The sequence below is a fragment of the Notothenia rossii genome (genome assembly GCF_949606895.1).
Source record: "Notothenia rossii genome assembly, chromosome: 6".
NCBI lineage: Eukaryota > Metazoa > Chordata > Actinopteri > Perciformes > Nototheniidae > Notothenia > Notothenia rossii.
Window position 1 is genome coordinate 31,933,848 of NC_136909.1, and position 26,414 is coordinate 31,960,261.

Sequence of the window (26,414 nt, forward strand, 5' to 3'; positions counted from 1 at the left end):
AGAAATACCCACTAGGTGCTGTAACCGAGGCACTAAAATGTTGTAGTCCACAGTATCAAAAGCCGCAGTTAAATCCAGGAGGACAAGAATCACATAGTCCCCAGAGTCATTTGCCAGGAGGATGTCATTAAAAACTCTTAGTAAGGCTGACTCTGTGCTATGCAGTGTTTTAAAACCAGACTGGAAAACCTCCAGGACATCATGCTCATCCAGAAAAGATTTTAATTGTGTATAAACAACTTTTTCTAGGATCTTTGAAATAAAAGGCAGTTTTGAGATGGGTCTAAAATTGGCTAGCACACCAGGATCAAGACCAGGTTTCTTAAGCAGGGGTTGCACCACAGCATGTTTAAAACTTTGGGGGACAATACCAGAAGACAGACTGCTGTTAATAACGGCCAGAACCGACTGCCCTATACTAGGGAAAACCTCTTTAAAAAAGTGAGGCGGGACAGAGTCACAAGGAGAACCTGATGGCTTAATCTGGCCAACCACATCTTCTAAGGCCTTCAGAGACACAGGTTCAAACACATCAAACACAGCTGAGGAAGGAACAGGGTCAGAGGGGTCCGATGCAGGAGTAGAGATGAGGGCCCTTACAGTAGTAACCTTATCAATGAAAAAGTGCAAGAAGCTATTACACATTTCGGGGGAAGCCTCTGTGTACCCAGGCTGGGGGGGGTTAAGAACAGTTACAATGGTTTTAAATAACACATGCGGGTTGTGACGATTAGAGTCGATAATGTTAGACAGGTATTGTCTTCTGGCCTCTTTAACAGTGCTCTGGTAGCAGCGCCAACAGTCCATTAGGATTTGATAGAAAACCTGCAGCTTGTCCTTCTTCCATCTGCGTTCAGCTTTGCGGCACTCCTGTCTAGCTGCGCGATTGTTCGCATCAAGCCAGGGCTCAGGTTTAGCTTTGGGCTGCACAGTTTTTAATGGAGCCACAGAGTCCAGTATGGTTCGGCAGGAGGAGTGAAACCAAGAACTGAGCTCCTCCGTGTTTGCAGATGTTAAGCCAGAGGGGACACACAGCTGGTTAAAAGCAGACGAGAACTGACCAGCAGTGACAGGGTTAAAAATCAGACGGCTCCGAGCAGGAGCGCAAGATTGAACTGCAGCGCGGGAGAAAGCAGCTTCGAACATCACAGGCAGATGATCAGACAGCACATTACTACAGATTTCCAGGTTGGATACAGACAAACCATGACAGAGGACAAGGTCTAATGTGTGTCCACGTTCGTGTGTAGGACCGGACACACACTGCACCAAGTTAAAAGAGTCAATAAGGCTTAAGAAGTCCTTCACCAACGGCTTGTCCGGGCAGCACACATGAATGTTAAAATCCCCGACAAGGAGGACACGATCATACTGAGGCATAATTTCAGCCAGCAGATCAGAGAAGTCATTTAAGAAGTCCTTATTGTATTTGGGGGGTCGGTAGATGACGGCGCACAGCACCGGATCGGAGCGATCCACCTCAAATAAATGTGCCTCGAAACTGGAAAAGGAGGACAAGATGGCGCTGCTTACATTTAAAGTCATTTTTATAGACAGTCGCCGTTCCTCCTCCACGGCCCGACGTCCGCGGGGAGTTAAAAAAAGAACAGCCGGCCGGTAAAAGTTCGACCAGCGGGCTGCACTCACCGGCACCGATCCAGGTCTCTGTCACGCAGAGAAAATCCAAGCCGCGAGAGTTGAAGAAATCCTTCAGGATAAACGTCTTGTTCGCCAGTGATCTGGCGTTTACCAGGCCGACCCTGGCGGGCGCCGGGGGCTGCGGTTCAGCGGATCTGCGAGACCGTGGCAGCGTCTTCAGAAGATCGTGGTTTACCCCGCGCTGGAAAAGCCGAGGAGGGGCGGGGCTGGAATCCCACAAACGATCCGATGACAGGTACAAGGCAGGCATCGATGGGGTCCAGGAAACACTGGGTCACAACGAAAGGATGGATTAATCCAAGTCCTGTCCGGGAAATGGACGAAGATTCTGCCAGCCAGGTTTTAAGCTTCACCAGCCGACCTCCGCGTTTGCCGCGACGACGGAGACGCTTCCGCCGAGGAGGCAGGGCCAAGGCCAGGCACAGGTGAGTCGGGATCCCCGCCTGTAGCGGGGGCACAGTTTTCTGCCCACCATGCTCAAACGCATCCAAAAACCTGACATTATGTCGAAGATCTAAAAGATATTGACGATCATACACCAGCAGAGACTCGATCTGTGTAGCGACAAGGGTTAAGAACATCGAAAACACAAACAACTGTAGGAGTAGCAGGCGGCCAGGTACACACACCGGCGCCATCTTTCCTTCTAAAAGTATAATGGAATATGGCCCACACATGAAACTTGTGCTTGTCTCATATTGTACATCTTAAATATATATAATTTTTTTTTTACATGTGTTAGTAAGCCCAATTTTCAAATAGATTATGCACATTTCAAATCGAAAATCCCAATAACCTATTTGTATAACACGCTTAAAATATATATACTTCCTATTTCCCCTTATGATAAGCAATTTGAGGCTTCTGTTTTAAGGAATAGGCTGCAAACTAAATACATAAAACACTATGGAAAGCTGTGGTGTAGGCTGTTTTTTTTCTTAAAGCATATTAAACTATCAAGCACATTTGATTGATTTTGCTAACTTAGAACTTAACTTATGAGGCAAAATAATTCACCTAGTGAGTGGCCCAGCCTTTCGTATGTTTTTCTGTATGTGGCCCTCAGTGAAAAAACAGAAGACTAAATACTAAATGTCTGCTGTGAGAAAGGCCCATAGCAGGCAACCTTATGAGTTTGCTATCACTAGCTAACTTGACCTAGCTTTGCCATGTACATGTAGACAGGGGCGCTGCCAGGGATTTTAGGCCCCATGAAAATATATCACATTGGGCCCCACCAGAAGGCTCAGGCCACGCCACCAAGCACAATTGCTGTAAACACCTCCAGAACCCAACCGACCCATTTATGCTTTAAATAACTCTACCTTTACAGGCTTGCAACTATCTTGAAGTCCAATGCTAATTGCCTAATATTTACTGATACTGAGCTGTGAAAATATAACACTGTGCAGACGTGCAACATTCTGCTGCAGTATAATTCACTATTTGATATAAGACTAACATTCCTGACAATAGAGTGCCACAGTGACACGTCCTAAAACCCTAATCAATAGTTTTTATGATCGATAGATTTATGATTCGAAAATTATAAAATTAGGGTATACATGTGGGGATTATCCGACTGAACAAAACGTGATCCGTCTCTTAAATGTGTGTCAACCACAGACCTTATTTTGAGCTATTTTCCAAAATCCTATGGAGAAATCGCATTGCTTTTTTGTCGAGGGAACCCATGCGCAGCTTACTTCCGGGTTTTTTCACTGTGGCACTCTATAGACCTCAATAGTCATCTTTTGTGGTCTAAATGTCTTTTTAATAATAACATTTTTGAATTGAACATTCATAAATCCAAATAAATATACATGACCTCTTAAATTAAAATAAAGTGAACATTAACACCAATATTATCATTTATAAAATGCTATAACACAAAAAATAACATAAGCAGCAGATTATTTTATTAAATATACATACCAACTACAAAATAAGCGGGTATTAAAGTGTAAATGGACAACAAAACAGAAATGTAAATGAAAAGGCCTGATGGTGGTGCTAAATCAGAAACTATTACCTGTTCTCAGTCTTTTTCTCATCATGCATCTTGTGTGTAGTGATCCAATATCGTTACCATAGCCTTGCCCTTTAACAGTTATTACAAGCCCTGGCTCAGCCTTTCACCAAGAGCCCAGCGCCTAGCCTTCTTACAGGAAAAGTCACTGATCAAGTCCTTGAAGTCCAGCTTTCTAGCCAACTGGCTTCCAATGGACAGCATGGCAAGACTGCAAAGCCTTATGGGGGGGGGGCTGCTGAGCCTAAAGATGGATCGGTTGGTCCTGGCACCAGGGGGGACGGAGCCTGAGAAACTCCACCGGCGCTCATACGATGGCTTAAGATGCCCTCACGAACGGCCCGATGTTGTAACGATCAGAGCCGAATTCGAACATTTCCTTTATCGTGTGTCCATCTGGTGTCAATTTCGGGACAGTGTGACGGGGGCTTTACAAAGTGATCAAACATATTTCCTCGAATGTACTGATAGCAAATAGAGCCTCTTATTATTTTGATGTTGGCTGTCTTCCCTGTTTAAACACTCACTTCATCACCTGACTCATAAATTAAATAAGTGTACCACAATGTAAGCATTGGTTATTCAAATGGGACTCTCAAATAACACAGGCAGAAAGCAAACAGCTCACTGCCAAATGTGGCTCATGTAAAACTAATTATAACACTCCCCATGTTTGCACACACCTGGAGAGCCAGGCTGTGCACAAAATCAAGTGTGTGTCTGCCTGTTGTCTAAATGTGTCTGATGTTTTTTTTTACAGACCTGTTTTCGGTCTGCTAAAACAGATAAGCTTATAAATATTATTTATTGCAAAACATTATATGATACATTTCAATACCTTATGGTTAAACTATATAGTTGTTGAATAAATAATGCCAGACTATTTTTGCCAGAAATGTCTTAAAGAGAATAAATAGTCTCCTTTATTGGTAGTTTATTTGTTGTTTAATTTATACTGTGCGCAAAGATTGTTTTCAGTGTACAGAAGTCTGAGATGTATTTTGTAAGAGAATAAATAAATGTAAATAATTAAAAACAATATTTACAAAATTACAAAGAAAAACTTGCAGTTATTGGTGCATACAGTAATAATGGAACACATGACTTCAAAGTTGTTATTAGTAACTTTTAAAACTTTCAAATCATTTGTATTTGCTAAAATTAGGTAAGATTAAAATAATTATTTACTTTAATCATTCACTTTTATTTTAAGTGAAAATGTACAATAATGTGAAAATACAAAAGACAGACCAATACTTTGTTACAGTAGGTTACTTGATTCTGCTTGGGTTTATTTTAAGTGTCCCTTTTAGAGAGAAATAAAAAAAGGGCTTTATAAATAAGAAAGAAAGGGAAGAAGGATCAATTCAAGGGACCTTCTTTGCATCAGTAGGTGAGTGATCCATTGTTCAGCCCACCCATTTAAAAAACCTGAAGACTTTGAATAAGATGTCACGCCAGTGGTTCACCGGAGCCTTTTACGGAGGGTTTCAAGGTGAATGGAAGCCACAACCACTAGCCCTTTCACTGCCAAATGACTGCGGCCGAGCCCTTTCCTGGCTCGGTGAATTTCAAGTTGGCAGTGGCTTGAACCGCGGAGTTAATTAGGTTTGTTTATTTGGGTAAAATTTACATTCAGGAACCCTGAGAACATCCTTTATGGAGGCATATAAGAAAGGGCAGAATTGTTGAGGAGGGGAAGTTAGGATCAAAGTTTTAATGTGAGGCTTTGTTTTTTGGGATGTGAGGTATTCAAATGATGGGCTGTCAGGTGGAGTGCTTTTACAAGGTCATTGAAGTGTCAATGTCAATAGATAGATAGATAGATCGATAGTAGATAGATAGATAGATAGATAGATAGATAGATGGATGGATGAATCTTAACAAATGGCAATATAAAGAATATAGGTAATTGTTTATATTCATTATTAAATTGTATATTAGCACATGTGTGTTTTAAAGCTGAAGACTTCCTGTTCTTGTCAAAATCCATCGTGGAGTTTGGGTGTGTAAAATGGTGCAAACAAGACATTTAATATTAAATGTATCATACATATATGTAAAGATTACCAAGAAACATTTTGAATATTGACATTTCTCAGTCCTAAAACAGATCTCAATATGTATTTTTAATCTATTTGGATAAGATACACTCTATGTAAATGCAGACAAATTATGAACTGTACTTTGAAAGGAAAAAACAGGAGCAGAAAAAATAATAGCTCAGTCATGCATAAACAAACAAGTCCCCATTAAAAACAGCTTTATCTTTTCATAATGAAAACTACACAAAGTTTCTGATATCAGAATGATGCAAATTAAGCCTGACTAAACCTGTGTATCGTTTTGCATGGTTTGCCTTTGAAACTCTTTGCTATCACCAGATTTTTTAACTATGTAAATGACGGCTGGCACTCAATCACTCTGGACTTGGCATGTTTGTTTATAGCTCAGATGTCTGTGGTCATTCATTACCTGCCAGGTGCTTCTGTGTGACAGCACAGAGCTGCAAAGGCCAGTTTATTGAGGCAACTGCTGGTCACTGCTTCCATCTTGTGTCCACTTTAGGGATTGCAAGGAGGAGCACATACAGTGGAGTATTAACAGTTCCCTATTAAAGCAAGATTGAAAACAAGTGCCTGTTTGTATTTTTTATTTAAACCCAGTTGTATATCCTATATGATGCTGCCATGGGGGAAATAGACATCATGCTTTCCACAAAGTAAGTAAGCCCCACAGGAAAAACATTGAATATATATGCACTGGCGGTCAATGGCTGATTTGCATCCATTACATGTCCTCTTTCAGACTAGTAAAAAGGAAAACGTTAAAAAATAACTATGTTAAAAAAAAAAAGAATTGTAATTCTCAAACTGTATTCTCAAAATCAAAAATATATATAAAATGATGAGCATAGGTTCACAGTACAGAGTATGATGAAGGTCACAAATCGTGTTAATATAACGCATAATGTAGACAGTAGACAGATCAAACTACACTGCAGGGGAATGGGATAAAAACATGTCAGAGATCACCATGAAACTTAAGTTGACTATACTTATAGCATTTTCTTTGGAAAACATGTATTGAAATGTTATATTTAAATATGTAAACAAGGCATTACATATGTGATAATGTGCACACATTTCAAGATATGAACATTACATAAAGCAGGTTAAAATGTAAATGTATGGACATTAGAGTCCAGGTGTAAAAATAGGGAAAAGGTTAAGAAAATTGCTCATGATTAATATATTGACCTGTAAAATCAGTGGCATGCTGCTTTAGCGATGACCACAACTTTGAGCTTAAAAGCTTTATAGACTGGGTTAATTTATTAAGAGATACATTATTTGATAGACAGCAAAAGAATAGCATTGATTTCATCAGGGCCTGCTGAAAGATTAAAGGATATTAATAACATGACAGTCGAAATGAATACAGCTAATTGACTTTTCTTTTGAAAAAACTCTGGTTGTGTTTGGAATTCTGTTTGCTTGGGAATGACACAATGGTCACCACTTTGGCTCTACAATGACTAAAAAGAATGATCAATGATTAATGCATTTTAATCAGATAGTTGTCCAAGTTTTGGATTATTCTGTTGAACAATAAATTATTTAGCATATATATTTTTAATTCCTTAATGCCTGTATTGAATACATGTGTTCAAGGTTACAACAAGGTGCAGGTTCCTTAAAGCCATTGTTAACACATTACAGATGGAGGCTTGCATTGACATGCATGAGTGTCCTGTGCAGACAAAGAGATTTCACAGGTGGAAAGCGTCAGAATGTACATGTTTTTCTCTTATTTATGTGCATCCCAAACACAGATGCTACTACTTGAAAGTAAAAGCAACACACTAAATAAGATTATTTATTCACTCCACAAGCAGAGACAGGGTTTAACATTAACAGTACATCAACACATATTTCACATGTGTACTGTTGCTTATCACAGTATTAGAAACATGTTATTAAATTAGAATAGGTGTTATCAGTGACGAGATTAGATTAGCGTCTTGTGTACAGTTATGGCCACTCAACCACAAAGAAAGTTAAGCAAAAAGTTACTGCCATGGCTACAGAAGAAAATGTGGATGAATGACGTGGGGACAGCCAATCATTGTAGAGGTAGGCGGGTATTTCCGGTGACATTGACAAATCAGCACAGGCAACAGAAGAACAACTTTAACATGTCAGCAAAACAACATCGAGGGGGAGGGAACTTTCGGAGAGCAGTCATATTTTGAAGAAACATCACAATATTTTTCATCTAATGGTGTGCAGTAACAGTTCAGCCGAAAGGTAAATTGACCAACGGCGTTTTGTTTTTGATAAATATGTACATGTTACTACTCAGTGTGCAGCTAACTGTCCAAACTTTCTGACACAGTTAGCTGATGCAGATGGTGAACCCGGAGCTAGCTTGCAGGCTTGTAGACATGATAGCTAACCTCAGCTAGGTAGCAAAGCTCCCGAGATCTCCAGCGAAGCAGATAGACATAACGCGTCCTCGTTGCTTTGTTTGTGACACCGCGTGCCTCTAATTATATTATTCAAGTGGATTTTGTTCTGTTAAATTGTCGCCAAGGTCATGTCGCGGGCTTCACTTTTATCCTAAATTCGGGTTTGTCTGCATATCCGTGATGGCCACCAGTTTTTGGGGAAGCCATGATCCAATCAGAGTAAACGCTGTACAGAGTGAAAGCTAACATTACTGTAACTGTACAGGGCTTGTCAGTAGCTAACGATAACAAACACCAACCTGGTTATATGACTTTATCACGCTGTATGTTATTTATCTTATTGGTCATGTACCTATTTAGATATATGTAAAAGGTGTGCTCATTATGAGTAGTTTACATAAGATACGTCACACACCTTTTTATTGATTAACACATGGTTGCATCAGTAACATATCTATACATATATAAATAAAGGCAGTAAATAAAGGCAGTAAAAAATTATGTGAAAGTAAGAAGAAAACAAGTACTTTAAAAGATAAAAAAAAATATTAAACAATATAAGTGATTATAAACCAGAAAAATGTGTGATATGTATTGGTCTGTGTTAATATTATAAATTAGCCAAAATAACATTATACAAAATGATATACTATGGTATATGATACATATTACAGCATAATATAATACAATTGTTCAACAATATTAGACACTATTAATATAGTACAACAATATAACATAGTACAGACTACAGAGTAGTGTAAGATATAACATAATACATTAATTTGTATAGTATAGCATTATAAGATGAATATAATTGAAAACCAAGTACTGTGTGATATGGCAAAATCTAATAAATAAGAATGATCAAACACCTGTATGGGGATGTCTTAAAACTGTGGTTATTTGCAGGTTTGTAGTTGAAATACCGGCTGTATGTCAGGTCTGATTTATATCTCATGTTTCTGTTACTCAAGACTTGTACTTTCTTTCTACAGGTACGGTCAATATTTGTCATGTATTAATATGCATACCTTTGCCAATATTAAGCACCGGCTATAACAATGCCAGAATAACAATAAGCTGTTGATTTGTGTGAACATATGCTTACATTTAGATAATAATAAAACAATAACAAACAATACATATTTTATTTATTTAAATGTTTATAATAATATTGTTCATACGTGAAATGCAACTCAAAAATGTAAAGGGCAAAAGTTAAACATTAGATTACAGAATAAATGTTATGGTTGTAATTTGTATTGCATTGCATTAAATCTTGTCCCTCCTTTCCCCCCTGAAGCTGCCTGGTATGCTCCCAGCATTACAGTAGATGTCCACCCCTTTAGACACTTCAGGTGGTATGTCCCATCCTGGCCCTTCTCCGGGAGCAGGTCTGTCCCCAGGGCCTATCCTGGGCCCCAGCCCTGGACCTGACCCCTCCCCAGGCTCTGTTCACAGTATGATGGGACCCAGCCCTGGGCCTGGAACACCCAATGCACCGCACGGCATGCAGGGTCAAAGTGAATACTCTCAGGACGGCATGTATCCTATGCACAAGGTGTGTCTTTTGTTGTCACTACAGAACAAAGACAGTGTAGTAGTTAGTTTATACCTGTATTGCTTATTTCAGATACTGTACTTCAAATTATATATATATATATATATATATATATATATTGCCTGATAAATATCAGGAGATACCAATTTCGAACTAGAGAATGCAATTCCTGAAGAAATTGCTAGTGGGAATGCTTTATGCTGAAAATCTGACGCTAAACTGCTATGCTGAAATGTAATGTGTAAGAAGAAAAGTGAATAATTTAGATTGAAATGATACAGGAACACTGGGGGCTTGAATGTGTGATGAGAGAAAAAAAGAAAGTGAAAAGGCTTGGAATAGCAGCAGAATATTTGAACCGCAAACTTCTGAACGGACTTGATGGCGAATGATCTGTCGCCATGGCAACGGCATTTGATGACACCCCATAATACGCTTAGATGCGTTGATGGCTGCATTGTTACCAAACCCGTGAAGTTTTGGGCTGTTTGGAGTATTTTCACTGAAGTTATGAGAAAACCGTGTTTCAAGGCGAGCATTGTCTCAAAACTGTCCCTTAGATGTCTTCACGGCTGGACTGTTAGCACACTTGTGAAGTTTGAGCACTTTTTGAACATTTGCATAGGAGTTATTACGACATCATGTTTTATGGCGAGGGAGGGAAACGCTTCCATGGAAACGGCTTATGGTGAGATCTCAGATTTGGCGTAGAGCTGTTGAGGCATGGACCGGCGATATACAAGTGAAGATTGGGGGACAATTGGACCGTGTCGATTGGACTTACAGCGACATCCTGTTTCATGGTGAGTTGTCTGTCGCCATGGCAACGGCATTTGAAGAAATCTCAAAACGGTCCCGTAGATGTCTTCACGTCTGGACTGTTAGCACACCTGAAGTTTTAGCACTTTTTGACAATTTTCATAGGAGTTAAAGGGACATCGTGTTTCATGGCGAGGGGTCCGTTGCCATGGCAACGGCATTTGATGACACCCCATAATACGCTTAGATGCGTTGATGGCTGCATCGTTACCAAACCTGTGAAGTTTTGAGAAAACCGTGTTTCATGGCGAGCATTGTGTTGCCATGGCAACGGCATTTGAAGAAATCTCAAAACTGTCCCGTAGATGTCTTCACGACTGGACTGTTAGTGTTAGCAAACTGCTATCTGAAGTCTGCTGCTCTGAGCATGTCAGTTGGAGCGATGACATCATCGTGTTCCATTACACAGGTGTTTATAGTTGAGCTAATGAGCTCTGTAGAGATAAAAGGCTTCATTGTTCTGAATGAGAGATAAACCTCTTACATGTGAACGTTTTGTGGAAGAACCGTAACAGATATCTGTGAAATTTCAAAACGTGAAGCATGTCAAGGAAGTTGATTATCTGAAGTGTAATTTTTGTGTAGTTTCGGGTTAATAATGTGGCCTTTTGGCAGTTTAACTAAAGGTGTGCGGCTGCTGCCGTGAGGAAATATCTGCCTGAAATTACAATGGGGTTTAATGGAGGAATGTTGAACGTTTTTGTCACTTCATGCCCTCAAAAAGCCTTTTGTTTAATTATTTTGCTTAATTATTTTTCAAGCTACGAGATGCTTTCCTACGTTTGTCATGATAAATTATGTCTCGGGAATGTAGGGTTTGGGAATTATGGCAGTTTAAAAAAAAAATATGAACGCGAATTTCAAGCTGTCCTCCACTCTAGCTGTGACATCACACACTCTAGTTAATGTTAAAATGTGAAGAAAACCTCTAAAACAAGGTCTGAACAATGTTTAATATCTCTAAAAGTAAGAATCAGATTTAAAAGTTGTTTTACATGAATAATGTCAGAAAGATGTGTAACATTTTAAAGTTGGAATGAGGTTTCTGAGTGAAAGTATGAATGAACAGTTAGCAGTTGAAGTCGCATGAAGATTTGTTGAAGTTGAATAATTTCTCCATTGACTTCAATGGTTAAACATTTGACGTATTATGGGATGTATCTCTGGAATTATGAAAGTTATGAATGAGAAAAGTAATAGCCATCAATTCCCGACCGAGCTGAACGTTTTGATGTTCGAACGGAGTTTCTGCGATGTTCAATGCGGGAGGAGAAGCGCGGCAAAATAACTCGGCGGAATAATACAAATTTGTCCGTAGAAGAACAGTTAGTTAGAATGCTGTTAACAGCATTCCCACTAAATAACAAATATATGTTTAAGGTGATTTAGAACATTTCTCTAAGGCATAACTTGTCCACTAGAGCAATTACAAGTTTCTCTTTAAATTGAATTTAAGAACTATTGGTTTATGTTATGTTTTAAGAAATAATACAGTCAACATTTTTTATTTGGGCTGCAGTTTCCCTTATTATTTATTGACCACACAAATCACATAAATAATACATATATACATAAGAAAAAGAAAAGGCAAGTAATAAACATGTGGAAATCTACAAGTGGCAGTATACCAGTGCTGCTGTGTTTTTCCATCTTCTTTACATTAAGCTGTAGTGTCTCGACAATTTTGGCATATAGCACCTAAGAAATATAGCTTAACATGTGACCTAGTGATGTCTTCTAAGATGAATAGAAAGAGAATCATATTTATAGCATGATTTGTCTATTGTTATCCCAGCCTTAAGATTTGTAGATGTTCATTTCAGATTTGAATCTGTTGTATACAATGAATACATCTTAATCCTGAATCTTTATTTTTGTATTGTCAGTCTATGGAGGGGATGAATGAAAAGACCATGGCAGATGCGATGCACTTTGGTCACATGAAAGGTGTCGGGATGAGATCTCTGCATAGCGGCATGGGACCCCCACAGAGTCCGATGGACCAGCACAGCCAAGGTATCTTATTGTTAGCAAAGCTTATTTTGATGGATTTGTATTGCTCTATCAACTTAAAATAACCCAGTCAATAAGAAGAGAAGATAGGAGGAAACTCAGTTTGTTTTGTGTTTGTTCTGCTTTTCTGTCAGGTTATTAATCATACTACCCCTTGGGCTCTGACTTTAGGTTACTAATCTGTGTATTTAAAACCATTATACTCCTTCCGCTCTCCTGTAGGATACATATCCCCACATCCGTCCCCAATGGGGGTCCATGAGCATGCTTCTAGTCCCATGTCAGGAGTTGGAGGTGGTGGGGGACCCAAACCCCCACCTCCCTCCCAGTCCGGCCCTATGATGCCCACGGACCCTCAGTCAGCTGGGCCCAACATGTCCAACATGAGCCCTCAGGGCCGCGGACCCTCTGCCTTCAGTCCGGTGCAGCTGCAGCAGCTCAGAGCGCAGATCCTGGCCTACAAGATCCTGGGCCGAGGCCAACCCCTGCCAGAAAACCTCCAACTAGCTGTTCAGGGCAAGAGAACTCTACCCACAATGCAACAGCAGCAGCAACAACAGCAGCTTCAGCAGCAGCAGCATCAGCAGGCACCTAGTGCTAGTCCTTACAACAGGCCTCCAGGTAAGAAGACACTCTCATACAGAATGTTTACTTATATCTTTTCACTTTGTGTTTCCATTCAACTCATCCAAACAAATCTGACACTCTTATATGGGCTGCGTTTCCTCCATGATATGTGAGTGAGGCGACCTTCAAATCTAGATGGTTTATATCTCAAAGCAACACAATTTTGATCCAACTGCATCCACACCTTTGGTTGACAAATCTCCTGGTATAGCAGTGTTTATGTTCCATTAAAAGTGTAAAGAAAGAATGTAAACCATTGATATAATGCACATTATGCTTTTGTGGTTATGTAGAAGAATAATATATGTATTATGTAAGATATTGGTATTACTGTGCACTATGTTTTAGTGTCTGATGCATCCTTAATCCACATGTAATAATAACATCATATATCATGAGAATTATTACTGCACTGTTGTTTGGAGGCCTTTTGTTGAGAATGATCTGTGTTAGTTTCTTCACTGTAATAAGATTAAACTGTCAGGTTAACCCTAAAATAGTCTTACTATTTTGTATAATTCATTGAATAACTGCTAAGTCTATAAAAGGTCAATGTCAAAAAGCCCAATATCATTTTTATAGAACCTAAGATGGCATGTTCAAATAACCTTTTACCAGACCAACCGTCAAAACCCTACATGTATTCAGTTAACAATGATATGAAACGGAGAAAAGCTGCCATCTGTAAACATTTGAAGAAGCATAAAACTGTTCAAACATTAAAACGGTGTTATCAAACTGAAGATGCCTGCCCATCACGGTCTCATCTGTTCTTTTCACAATTATTAATATATGTATTTATTTTGTGTTGGAAGGTATGCCAATGGTACCTTTGGGTGGGCTGCAGTCAAGCCCCTGCCCCACCCCAACCATGCAAGGACACAATCAAAGCACAGGACCCAAGCCTTGGCCTGAGGGTAAGTCACCTGCATATGTGTACATTTAACTATCAAAGTGAGCTGTATTAGTTTTGACTTATGATACATCTTTTCATTCCAAGCATTCATCATTTATTATATGAACTGTTTGACCATTCTGCTCTCAGATGTTTGATGTATGGTCTCATGTCAGATTCTCTTTGAAATCAGGCTAAAGTGAATTCTTTGAAACTTTAAGTGCTGAAAGATGATGGAATCCAAGGTTGATTTAAACATATATGCAGTATAACAGCACTGCCTGCAAAAAGGCATTTGAACAAGTCATCTGGGGGCTCCTGTTTGGACCACTATAATTTCCACTAATAACAGGCATCAAGTGAAAAGCCATGCGCTCATATATCTGTAAATATATATATGCAAGTGTTACATATAGGAAATCTAGCACTTAACAAATCCAACAAGTGTTTTTAATTACAATTTATATCATTCCTTTTATCCTCCAGCTCACACTGAAATTACATGAAAAATAGGGTTTGAAGATATCGCAAAGGAGAAGAGATATTGGGCTGTCAACAATGTTCTAAATTAACATATATATATATATTAGTGGTGGGCATAGATTAATTTTTTTAATCTAGATTAATCTCACTGTATTCTTGGAATTAATCTAGATTAATCTAGATTAAAATCGCTCATTTGAATTCTGCCGAAGGCATTCAGAATATGTGTGCTACCCAAATAATGACTAAAAGTAAGTCTTTGAGAACGGGTTTCTCAAGCCAGGTGGTGCATTAGACCAGGGGCTCATCTCCAGTTTCCAAAATGCATCACAAACTGCTTGAGAAAGCTGTTCTATGATAATTGGTGATGAAAATAAATCAATGACAATGAGATGTACTTGTGTTTATTAACTGTTTATTTTTAGTTGAACAGTAGGCCTATATAACAGGTTGTAATGAACTGTTTACAGTCAGTAGCTGTGTGTCAGTCAAAGCTCTATTTCTCCTTCTTCCACCAGTCACTCAGGCAGACCAGTTTGTTTACATTTTCTGGTGACAAACAAGCTCTCCTCTTCTGCACAATATGGCCTGCTAAAGAAAAAAGTCTCTCGCATGGGACAGTTGTGGCAGGAGTCCCCAAGTATTTACGGGCAATTTGGGCCATCTTACCATAGACAGCAGTGTGCTCCGACCACCACTTCAGTGGACACTGATCTAGACTGGCACTGGGCTCTACCTTGTACCTCTCCACTGTACTATCTTCTGGTGTCTCCTCATCTGATTCTGAGTCGGATCCCATCAGTAGCAGGGCTGTTTTCTTCTTGGGTGGCTCAGGGTTCTCCTCCCTGAGTGGCTGCAGAGCAGGTTCTTCTCCCTTCATCAACGCACTTAGCTTTGCCCACACTGGCTCCCTCTCTGCTCTGGGCAAGCACTTGAGGTCCTTAAATCGTGGATCTAGAGCAGTCGCCACCTTTGATGAATAAAACATAATAATTATTGATTGATGAAAATGTCACTTTCCAAATCCAACCTCCATATTTCTTCATGACTTATTCATCTGGCTTTACAGTCTATTATGGTCATACAATGTAGTAATCTTCTGGTCACTCTGACATACCTTAAGCCATTCCAGGTTTATTTTCTCCCTCCGCTGGTTGAGGTCCTTGATGAAGGCAGCCTTGAATCGCACAATATAGGCAGGATCATCATCTGAGATGTTCATCGCGTGCTGGAGGTGGCACAGGGCAGGTAGAACCACAGAGCAGGATACATACTTATCTCCACCAAGGAGCTCAGTGATGTACCTACAGACAGACAGACAGACAGAAAGACAGACAGACAGACAGACAGACAGACACACACACAGCAAAAAATTATTAGTGACAGATTAATTTAACTCAGATTACACATTTAAGGGCAGGTGTTCCTTACATACAAAGTGACATTTAAAAACTTGTATGCCAATTCATGAACACACTATCTTTGTAGACCATACCTGCATGGCTCCAGCAGTTTCTCTAGCTTTGCCAACTTCTCATAATCCGCATTTGTTGGAAGGGCCAGGTTGTGCTTCTGTTGCGCCTCACGCGCTTTATCATCTCAAGAGTGGAATTCCAACTTGTTGGAACATCTTGCACGAGTGACTCCTTAACTTGTCCAAGGGAGGATTGTTGGACATTTAGCTCGTCTGAGTTGGCCGGACTGTGTTTGAAATGTCCGACCACTTTACAGCACTTGGCCAGTGCACCATCAAAACCACCTTCCCGAAGTGAGATTACAATAGCTCTCTGTACAACATGCGCAACACAGGGCAAGTGCTCGAATGGAAGTATCCTCCCTGCTGCCACCATATTAGGAGCGCTATCTGTTCCAATAGTGCTTATTTTGTCAGTTATCCCCCACTGATTAGCGACGTCGAGGAACTGCCTTGCACACGCTTCTGCAAAGTGACGCTCCTCTGTTTTCATCACACCTAACGGACAGACAAAGTAAATTAGAATAATTTCACTACTAGTAGTAAACAACTAGCAATTATCAAGAAGCAAACATAACGTGGTGGTAATTAAAAGGCTACAAAATTAAATTATGTAATTTAAAATGACATAACGTAGCATACCTAAAGCGAAGGAGTGAAGTTCCCAGCTAGCATCGATGAGGTGTACTGTAACGCAGAGGTAGTTGTCGTTGTTAACGGACGTCCAATGGTCCCCAGTCAGTGCTACAGACCTCGCCTCTACCATCTTCTCAACTTTCGTAGCTTTCTCTTCTGCGTGCTGGTCATGTATTCTCCTCATGATAGTTCGCCTCGCAGGTAGTTTGTAAGATGTGTCACCTGTGGCCGCCTGGAGAACAAGCTCGAGCCCGTCATCTTCAACCACGCTAATGGGCCTGCAGCTGGTGGCAATCCACTGAGCGAGGAGACTAGTTAGCTTGGCTGATAGAGCTGTGCTGACGGGCTTGCCTCGGTTGCACTCAAACATAGTTGTTTGACGAAGAGTCTTCCCCCGCGCTACATCAGTGCTTGGCCCGGCATCTTCCGCATTAGCTAAGGGATGCTTTGCGTTTAGGTGGTACTTGAGACTGGATGAACTCCTACAGTAAACTAATTCCGCATTGCACAAGGTGCAAACAACCTTATTTTTGTCGAGGTTTCCATCGGGAAGCTTCTTAAAAATAAATTTCCCCTGAAGCAAACCCGGCGGCTTCATACCTGCTGTATCCATGTTAGCATGTCACGTTTAATGTGGCTGATTTGACCGGGGTCAGATCCATAGACAGTAGAAGAAACACAGGTCAAAGACTCGATCTCGCCCCCTACAGTGCAATTCGGCTAGGTATACATCCGCGCTAAATTATCAAGGTGAAAGTCATCATAGCTTGCGTAGTATAGACCCAGCTCCCAACCCAACTTTGAGAATAGATTAACGGCAAAACATTTTTTTATCGCCGACAAGAGTCTCACGTTAACGCAGCACGTTAACGCCGATAACGGCCCACCACTAATATATATATATATATACATACGTTTTTAAAACCAAAAAACAAACAATCATAGCAGCAGCCACCTTTTTAAGGTTTGGTGAATTTTAATGAGAAGATGGCGTAAATGACATTCACAAATCCACTGTGCCTCGTCATAGCTGCTTTCTTAAGGCTCGCAGCAGGACTGAAGAGAAACAGGCCATCTAACTAATTATATTTATGTATATTTAGTTCAATAATATAAATAATAGTGAAATACACAACAATAAAGAGAGATACACAAACAACCCAATACAAAACGTTTCATCTCCCTCTGGGGCCAATTTAAAACTAAATAAATAACATGTTGACTCCTTAAGGTGTGAGGTAGTCAAAACGGCAAAAGCTCCTGGAAATGGTATGACGGCATAGGGTCCCAAGGGAGGGAACAGACTTAGAATGATCCAAACATCTCTACGTCTGGATTAAAGAGTGACTTTGTGTGGAGGAAAATAGGGAAGTCTAGATGGAGCCAGGCATGGGGGGAGAAAGGCCCCTTCCATCATATGTATGTGTCTGGTGTGCTGCTAGTCTTAAGGGGGGCCCTTTTATGCATTTTGGTTTTTCCCTTTCCTGCAGTGTGTTATATAGGTTTTTGTGCATGTAAATGGTCTGCAAAGGCTAAAGTTCCCTCCAGAAAGAGTTTCTCTCCCCCCCCCCCCCTGCCTGAAACACCTCCATTTTATTCCTTTCTTTACTTCCACAACATAGTGACATCACTATATAACACTCATGCTTCTATTGGCTAGTGCGCCTCCAACACATTGTATTTGATAGGCTACAGGGTGGGACATCTCAAAGCGGTTGACCAAGCACAACAAAGCCTTCCAGCTAACCAATCAGAGCAGACAGGCTCTGGTTTCAGACAGAGGGTGAAAAGAGGTGCTGCAGCACAGGCAGTATGAGACAAATAAAGAGCATTTTGAACATTAAAGCATGGAGACATGTCACAGTAGAGCAGTGGTTCTCAAAGTGTGGGGCGCAGAGGCATGCCAGGGGGGGCGCAAGAGACCAGGAGGAAAAATGGTTATTAAAAAAATAAATCATATTTTGAAAAATTATTGATTCGAAAATAATATGATACAGTACTATTACGTCGGGGTCTCTGTGTTTCATTAAAGCTCGGCTTTGTGTGTGTGGAATGAGCCATTTTGTGTGTGTGTGCGCGAGCGAGAGAGAGCGCACCGGTACCGGAGATCGTTGTTGTTAGCTTCTGGTGCTAGCGAGCTACGCTAACGGATATAAGGAGTTTTTTCAACAACAAAGTGGAGGAGAGTACTCTCCTGTCAGACTGAGAGGCCCAGTGAGCTAAAGGACTCTCTGAGTGTTATATCAGTGGGTCTCAAACGTTTTGGTCACCATTAATGTAAACAATTATTTCCGAGGCACATGTTTATATGATCATTATAGTTATAAAAAAATAAGAGAATAAATTAAAAACAGGTATGAAATACTATATGACAGTAAAAAAAGAATAAAGTTTAAAAGGGTGATTTGTAAAATATCCATAAAGAAAAAGTAAATCTGCTTACAGTTCTGTTTCATATGGGTGTTGAGAGATGTATCCATAGATCTCTTCATGTTGCTCTCAATGTGCACCAGATTGATGCTTTTAACTTCAATATTTAAAAATCTTCCCAGGGGAGCTTGCCCCTGGACCCCCCCCCCTATGTGAGGTCCACACACCACCTATAAAAATAGCACTTTACCCCTGCTTACACCTATATGCCGTGAGCTGATTATCGAGCCTTCATTGTAACAGTCGCGGGCACACTGTGTATTTGCGTGGGGATTGTTGCAGTAGAAAATTCCACTGTAGCGACCGGTACATTAATGGGAAACCCTAAATGTTTGAGCACCCTCTATGAAATGTTAAGCTACCCCACAGCACCCCCAAAATAAATCTCTGGCGCTGCCACTGAGCCTGAATATTTGTGTTGGGGGGGCCCAACGTTTTTTTTTCTCCAAAGGGGGGGCCTGACAGAAAAAGTTTGAGAACCACTGCAGTAGAGACACAACATACAATTATGAAACCTGACAATTAGCATAATAGGGCCCCTTTAGAAAAGACATGGTACTTGTTCCACTGGACTGAAGAAACCCTCTTTGCTGTGTACCTGCTTATCCGGAAAAAAATAATTTCTTTAAAGATCAGTCTACGTCGAGCCCCATTGTCGACCTGCGATTTCTGCTACTGTATTGGTGATCAAAAAAACACATTATTTTGTTAAAGTTCAAAAGCATGCCTTTATTGTCATTGCTCCAAGATCAAACCTGTATTGCCAGCTCACCTTTAATTATTAGGATCATACGGTTTAAGGGTTTTAAAAAATGTGGGCGACTCGACTTTATTTGGGTGTAAATCTATAATCTCTGTTGTGGGAAGTGTTTTGCTTTACCTTGCATCAGGAGCATCTGTTTTGTTATTTTTTTGCTTTTTATAAATAGATTTTCACCATGTCTGTGACCCAATAACAGACAAAGTGTTTGGTCTCCAGGTCAGGGTGTTGAAAATCAAGCCAACGCCCAGAAGCACCTCACTCCTATTCCCAGTGGACGCCCGTCCCCTGCACCCCCCCAGGCCTCTGCTGTGCCAGCCGGGCCCATGCCTGGCAGTTCACTGACCCCCCAGCCTCCAGGTCAGCAGGTGTCCCCCATGCTCCAGATGCAGAAACAGAACCGCATCACGCCCATCCAGAAGCCCCAGGGCCTGGACCCAGTGGGGATCCTGCAAGAGAGAGAGTACAGGTATCTATCTTTACCACGCTATTATTATCTTAACTTCATAAGCATTTTTGCTGAGGTGAGATCTACAAAGAACGTTGAGCTCTTAACAAAACAAATCTGGACCGCTTGTGTTAGCTTTTTTATTACAATGAACCATTAACAGAGCTAACGCACTCTGCTTATGTAAAACATCAGAAGGGTGAATGAGAGGCTGCAAACAGAGCAAATGGAAATGCTGCTTTTTTACATGTTTACACGTTTATGTTCGTAAAAAGGTATTGGCTGTTGCGTGAAAATAAATAACAACATAACGGTCAAAAGAACTGATGAAAGAACAGTTAACGTTGGAGATCATCAATCCTTTGAAACGCCAGATTTCAGTACCCATCCCACCCAGGTATCCTTATACCTGTGAAATGGATAGTGTTTTGTGGATTGTTTGTGAGCCCATATGGTTTTGATGTAGCTTCTGTACACACAAATGACCAATCTCCCCTGAGATAAAAGCCCACAGGCTGAATCCTATTCTGAAAACAAACACGGCTGATGGAGATGTGAGGACGGCTCGCAGGCCTTCTTGCTTTGGTTTGTCTTCCTTCATATAACTTTCAAGACTCTTGTTTTGAGAATCTGTACATGCTCTCAGATCACCTTTGAAAGCTGACCTCTCTTCACAATGTCCGTCCAATTATGCAATCTGAACATGCTGCCGGGGAATAAACACAGCAGCCTTTACTTATTGATTCACATCTGAGGCACCTGACAGTTGAGTGATCAAAACAATACAGTCAGAGCTTATCAATTATTGTCCGATGTTCCCCCTCTGGCTAGTATGCATTGAGGGTAAGCTACATGAGAATACTACTGATTACATAATGATAGTACCTGTGTCTGAACAACTTTAGTGACAAGGAAGCCGGTGTTGTTGAACAAAGATGCTCATCCACCTTTAAAGGTGAGTCCTTCAATATCTAGATCTTACTTAAAGAAGTCATATAGGTGTCAAATACAAGCTTTTGAGGCCTATCATGATATGGTCATTCAGGAAACTCTTTTAAAGTTATATTGGCCTGTGTTTTTTCTGGTTTAAGATGGGGTTTAAGTGCATCCATATGTTGACGTATTAAGTCATTAATATAATAGTATTGTATCCAGTTGTCTTTATACATCCATGCTGCTTATCAGGGCTTTTAGATTGACGATTCAGAAAGTTAACCTCACGCCTCGTGCATTTCTGCGCTCCAGCTTTACTTTACTTTACCCAAACGCCCATACTGAAGCATCTGCAGTGAGCCATTATCTATTAATATAGCTCTAGCTCAAATCCGTATGATGGTACCTTCATAACACTCCTGATTCTGCGAGGCCACGTACTAGGATCTGCCGTTTGAAAATAAATCCGTCAATAACACTAACTTAATCGTCCAAAGATCTCATTTTCCATAAATGGGTTTTATTAATTTTTGGTTAAGTCGTATATATAACTTTATCTAACATTTTATTTTACCTCGTTGCATATCATACCTCTTTCTCTGGCATTCTTTTCAGTCTGCCAATATACTTTCCTATTTAAAAAGTTTAAAAAAATCAATAATAGCAGCCTTGATATTTTCACTGACACTTTTTTTTGGTAAACTTTTCCATACTTTTGCTGTTCACTTCAAATCGTTATCACTTTGTAGATAGAAAGTTTGGGCTCAATTAATTCAGTACACAACGACTTTAGTCATCCCTATCTAGGTCAACTCTGTGTGAAAGCTTGAAAACATGCATTAGCATTATTGTGGTGTCTCAGAGGGAGGAGGAGCTTCTGCCATCCAGACTCAGGAGGTGGAGAACAGTTCAGTTTGATCCCAAGTGTGCATTTATTATAACAAGTCGATTTCATTTGTATAACACATTTCATACACAATAAACTCAATGTTCTTTACAGTAAAACAGGAGATAAAAAACAAATAACTACAATATGCAATACTCCATATAAATTACTTTTGGAGTATTTTTATAAATTAATTCCGCCAACCACCCAACGCTCAGACCCAAATACATAAATATTTGATATGTATATTTTGTATTGTGTATTATATATTGACATACTTGCTTGTAAATAGATATTTTGTTCCTGTTGAAATCTTTGTTTATTTTGTATTTTATTTTTATTTGAATATTATTTTATTTTATGTTTTACTCATGCGAATGCCTGTTAACATGCTGCCGAGACAACACAAATGCCCAATTTGGGATGGATACAAATATATCTAATTTAATTTTAAATAATGTTCTTTATAACCTGTCCTATTCCTAATTTATGCACCTTTTGATTACGTTTTTAATTCTAGGTTTATTCGGGAGACACTTACGATGAGGGATCTGATCAGTGAGCAGGACAGAAATATATTTAGGGTCCATAACATTTAGGGAATTGTAGACAAACAGACATTCTTTAAAAATCCATTCCATGATATACCTGAAGCCAGTTGTTTATTTCAGTACAGGTTCAATGTTTTTTTATTTCCTAGTCCCATTCCAGCCACATATTGTCGATTTGGGAAGTCTTACAAAACAGCAATAAATGAATTAAATCTCCCAGAGAATAATGCATGGACACATTTAAAAAAACACCCTGCTTTCTGAAATGCTCACTGTGCTGTAGAGCAAATGATGATAACGGATACAATCTCTTGTCATGCCACCTTCAGAACATCATTTTTTTTCTTTGTTTAGTTTATTCTTCAGAGATCCACTGGTTGATGAAGAGATCATTTACGTGACTGAGGTTGTTTAAGTAAAGTGAGTTTCTCTCCAGGGTGGTTGTTACTGTTTGATTTACCATCGTCTTAATGCTCCCCAGGTTGCAGGCTCGGATTGCTCATCGAATCCAGGAGCTGGAAAGTTTGCCCGGCTCTCTCGCCCCCGACCTGAGGAATAAAGCCACAGTGGAGCTCAAGGCCCTGCGTCTGCTCAACTTCCAGCGGCAGGTACATAGCAGTGGGTCCACTCATGTTCAACATGACCGCACAGAATATTCATCTACTCAGTTGATGTATAACTCACAGTTGATGGAGTCAAACATTTACCCTGTCAGGACACATTGCTTGGCTCCCAATTGATTCCTTACATCAAATCTAAACAGTAGGCGTTAGTTGTCTGAGTTGACTTTTAAATTACATTTTATTTTCTTATGATACAAAAGGGTAAAAGAGATAGTTCAAATTCGTTTTTCCTGTATAATATTGTAATTAACACAATTATGCAATTTTATTTGTATTGTAGTGATATCTAGACAGTTTAGTTGTTTATACACCTTAATTTACTTAGCCGTAGTTGCTATGAGTCCCTGCAGTTACAGCTGTGTGTTATTGTGTTACAGAATAACTCAATGCACGTAATATAAAATAGTTAGTTACAGGGTTGCCATAAATCCTAAATAGCAATGGTTTACCATTTTCCAGTCATTGAAAACACAAATTATTAGAACATGTGGCTTTTTTTCTTTAGTTTAGAATGAACTTCTAGATTACATAGGTAAAGGTAAAGAAATGGATTCAAGTATGGCGTGTTTCCTGTCTGTGATACCAGCTGCACCATCAAGGAAGATGTCCTGGTAGATTCTCTGTAGAAAAGGAAACCATATTTAATTGAGTGTTTCTCGTTTTGCTCTCTGCCACACGGCACTTCTAAATCTTTACCTTTTTTAAGGAAAATAACTTACTAACTTAATTGAATATCCCAGGCTATTACACGTGTAATGATGTCTCATAAGCTTCCGATGGATTCGATTTATATCAATTCTGCCTGCGATATAAGTTTACTGCTCACATGTACAGTTCTGACATTATTGATACATCCAATCCATGCCTATCTCCAGCTGAGACAGGACGTGGTGGCGTGCATGAGGCGAGACACCACCCTGGAGACGGCCCTCAACTCAAAGGCTTACAGACGCAGCAAGAGGCAGACGCTGAGGGAGGCGCGCATGACGGAGAAGCTGGAGAAGCAGCAGAAGCTGGAGCAGGAGAAGAAGCGCAGACAGAAACACCAGGTGATCCACAGTGTTCGTAAACATGTTCGGAGAGGAGCAGAAGTGGTTCCAAAAAACAAAAATGGTCTTGTGTAGTCTCGTGTGAATGCCCTCGAAACAAGAGGTATCATCATAACTAAGATTTTGATTGAAAATGCTATTCTTAGAGCTGATGTTTAAAGATAAAGAAGAGAAACACGACAGCTATCAGAAAGATTGTTTCTTAAAAGTCAACATCGACAGTTACAACTAAACCTGCGTGATGACAGAGAAAGTGGAGTCTGGCATCACAATGCTTCATTATTTCACTAGTATGCAATGTTGTGAAAGTCCTTCTAACACTTTGTTACTTGCTTTTCAGGAATATCTCAACAGCATCCTTCAGCATGCAAAGGACTTCAAAGAGTATCACCGCTCGATTTCTGGAAAAATGCAGAAGCTCACCAGATCCATCGCCACCTGGCACACCAACACAGAGAGGGAGCAGAAGAAGGAGACTGAGAGAATCGAGAAGGAGAGGATGAGGAGGCTCATGGTAAGGACCTGAAAGTCCAAATATATATTATATCACACCTTTTAAGAAGCAAATACTTTATATCCCTAAGAGTTTTGGAGATGAAAGACACACAGAGGGACAACTTGGATAAGGATTAAATAAATACATTAGTTTCAAAGCACTTCTTACCCTAGCTTTCTACCACACAGTTAAAACATTTCTTGTAAATCTTAACTTAAAAATTAATAAATTGAATCAACTCATATATAAAACCAAAGCTATTTGTCACTGCAAACCCCCCAAAAGCATTATAGAGCGCCTTTATCTATCATATTACTTTTTCAATGAAACTTTGAATATTTTTCCAATCCAAAATGTGTTTATATCACTATTGAGGAATTCATCAAAATATAAGAACTACTTTATGATCAACTAGAACAAATATGTGGGTTTTATATGGATTTGAGCTTTTGCTAGATTGATGTAAGGAACTTGTCCATAACACAGCACAATAATGAACATCCTGTCCCCCACTCAGGCAGAAGATGAGGAAGGCTACCGAAAGCTAATTGACCAAAAGAAAGACAAGCGTCTGGCCTACTTGCTGCAGCAGACGGATGAATACGTGGCTAACCTCACCACCCTGGTGTACGAACACAAAGCTGCCCAGGCTGCCAAGGACAAGAAAAAGAAGAAGAAGAAAAAGAAGGTAGGAATAGAAAAAGGTCAGGTGGTTCTTTTTCACAGAAATCTTCTTTAAATGCCTATGGATATTTGATTTGTATTCTACTAGGTTCTGAAGACCCAAGGTTTTACCTTGTCTGAGTCAGAAAGAAAAACATGAAAAGAGCAAGTGCGCCTCTCATCACCTTCTGCTAGTGGAGTGTGAGACTGAGCGTTGAGCGGCCCAGACCAAGCAAGGAGGCAGAGACAGAACGTCCAAAAATGTAACCCGACGTGGGCATTTATTCAATGATGTGCACCAAGTTCACAGCTTCAATCGTGCTGTTTTCCTTTCTCACATCCTGTAGCCACAAGGATCTCACACACACTCACTCTCCCAGCACTACAAGAAACAGCACTTAAATATACAGACTAAATAGACACAGGTGAGGGGGGAGCAATTAATCACAGGTGAGGTGGGAGGAGACAACCCAGGGGCATAGGTGCACACAATCATCAGCCACAGACATTCAACATATTATTTGCACCCTCATTACACTCAACCGCTGTCATCCTTATCCCAGCATCCAGACGACATTTCAATAAATACAGTTTAATCAGTTAAAAAAAATACTACTTCAATAATTAGTATAAATTATGTGCAAATACGCAATGTTAACTGTACTGTGCAATCACGCTAATAAAGTGCAATATCACCCGGCCCAAAGACGTCAGTCCACAGTGACGAAGTCGTCACATGGAGTATGAAGCCCTCTGTATCGCGAATGTCAACGTGGGGGGGGGTTGCTAGTGTGTGAATGTCAACGGGGGGGAGGGGGAACCACAGAGCGTGTGAACGTTGTGATCAGCTGTTTTAGCGCAGTGCTGCTGTACAGACCGACGTTAACAGCAGCCCTGTCTGTGCACAC

General features: G+C 40.1%; 2 protein-coding genes across 3 annotated transcripts in view; one reads left to right on the forward strand and one right to left on the reverse strand.

Moving 5' to 3' along the window:
- Positions 1-1,946: 1,946 nt before the first annotated feature.
- The window catches only part of smarca2 (SWI/SNF related BAF chromatin remodeling complex subunit ATPase 2), a 97,394-nt gene continuing 72,926 nt past the window's right edge, over positions 1,947-26,414 (forward strand). The window contains exons 1-10 of one of the 2 annotated variants that reach the window (XM_079690577.1): positions 1,947-2,084; positions 9,463-9,720; positions 12,426-12,555; positions 12,775-13,173; positions 13,995-14,096; positions 20,077-20,326; positions 23,157-23,283; positions 24,174-24,347; positions 24,688-24,861; positions 25,361-25,531. In XM_079690577.1, the coding sequence (XP_079546703.1) occupies positions 9,493-9,720; positions 12,426-12,555; positions 12,775-13,173; positions 13,995-14,096; positions 20,077-20,326; positions 23,157-23,283; positions 24,174-24,347; positions 24,688-24,861; positions 25,361-25,531 (1,755 nt within the window). In that variant the 5' untranslated portion in view covers positions 1,947-2,084; positions 9,463-9,492. Of the gene's footprint in view, positions 2,085-7,858; positions 7,999-9,462; positions 9,721-12,425; positions 12,556-12,774; positions 13,174-13,994; positions 14,097-20,076; positions 20,327-23,156; positions 23,284-24,173; positions 24,348-24,687; positions 24,862-25,360; positions 25,532-26,414 lie in introns of those variants that run through there. The other variant, XM_079690576.1, reaches the window with a different exon arrangement.
- On the reverse strand, positions 14,754-17,500 carry LOC307045079 (E3 SUMO-protein ligase ZBED1-like). Its single transcript, XM_079690579.1, has 3 exons — positions 16,053-17,500; positions 15,675-15,861; positions 14,754-15,527 (listed from the first exon to the last, which is right to left on the reverse strand). Exons 2-3 carry the CDS (start codon positions 15,777-15,779, stop codon positions 15,054-15,056), a joined length of 579 nt encoding a protein of 192 aa, XP_079546705.1. The 5' UTR covers positions 15,780-15,861; positions 16,053-17,500; the 3' UTR covers positions 14,754-15,053.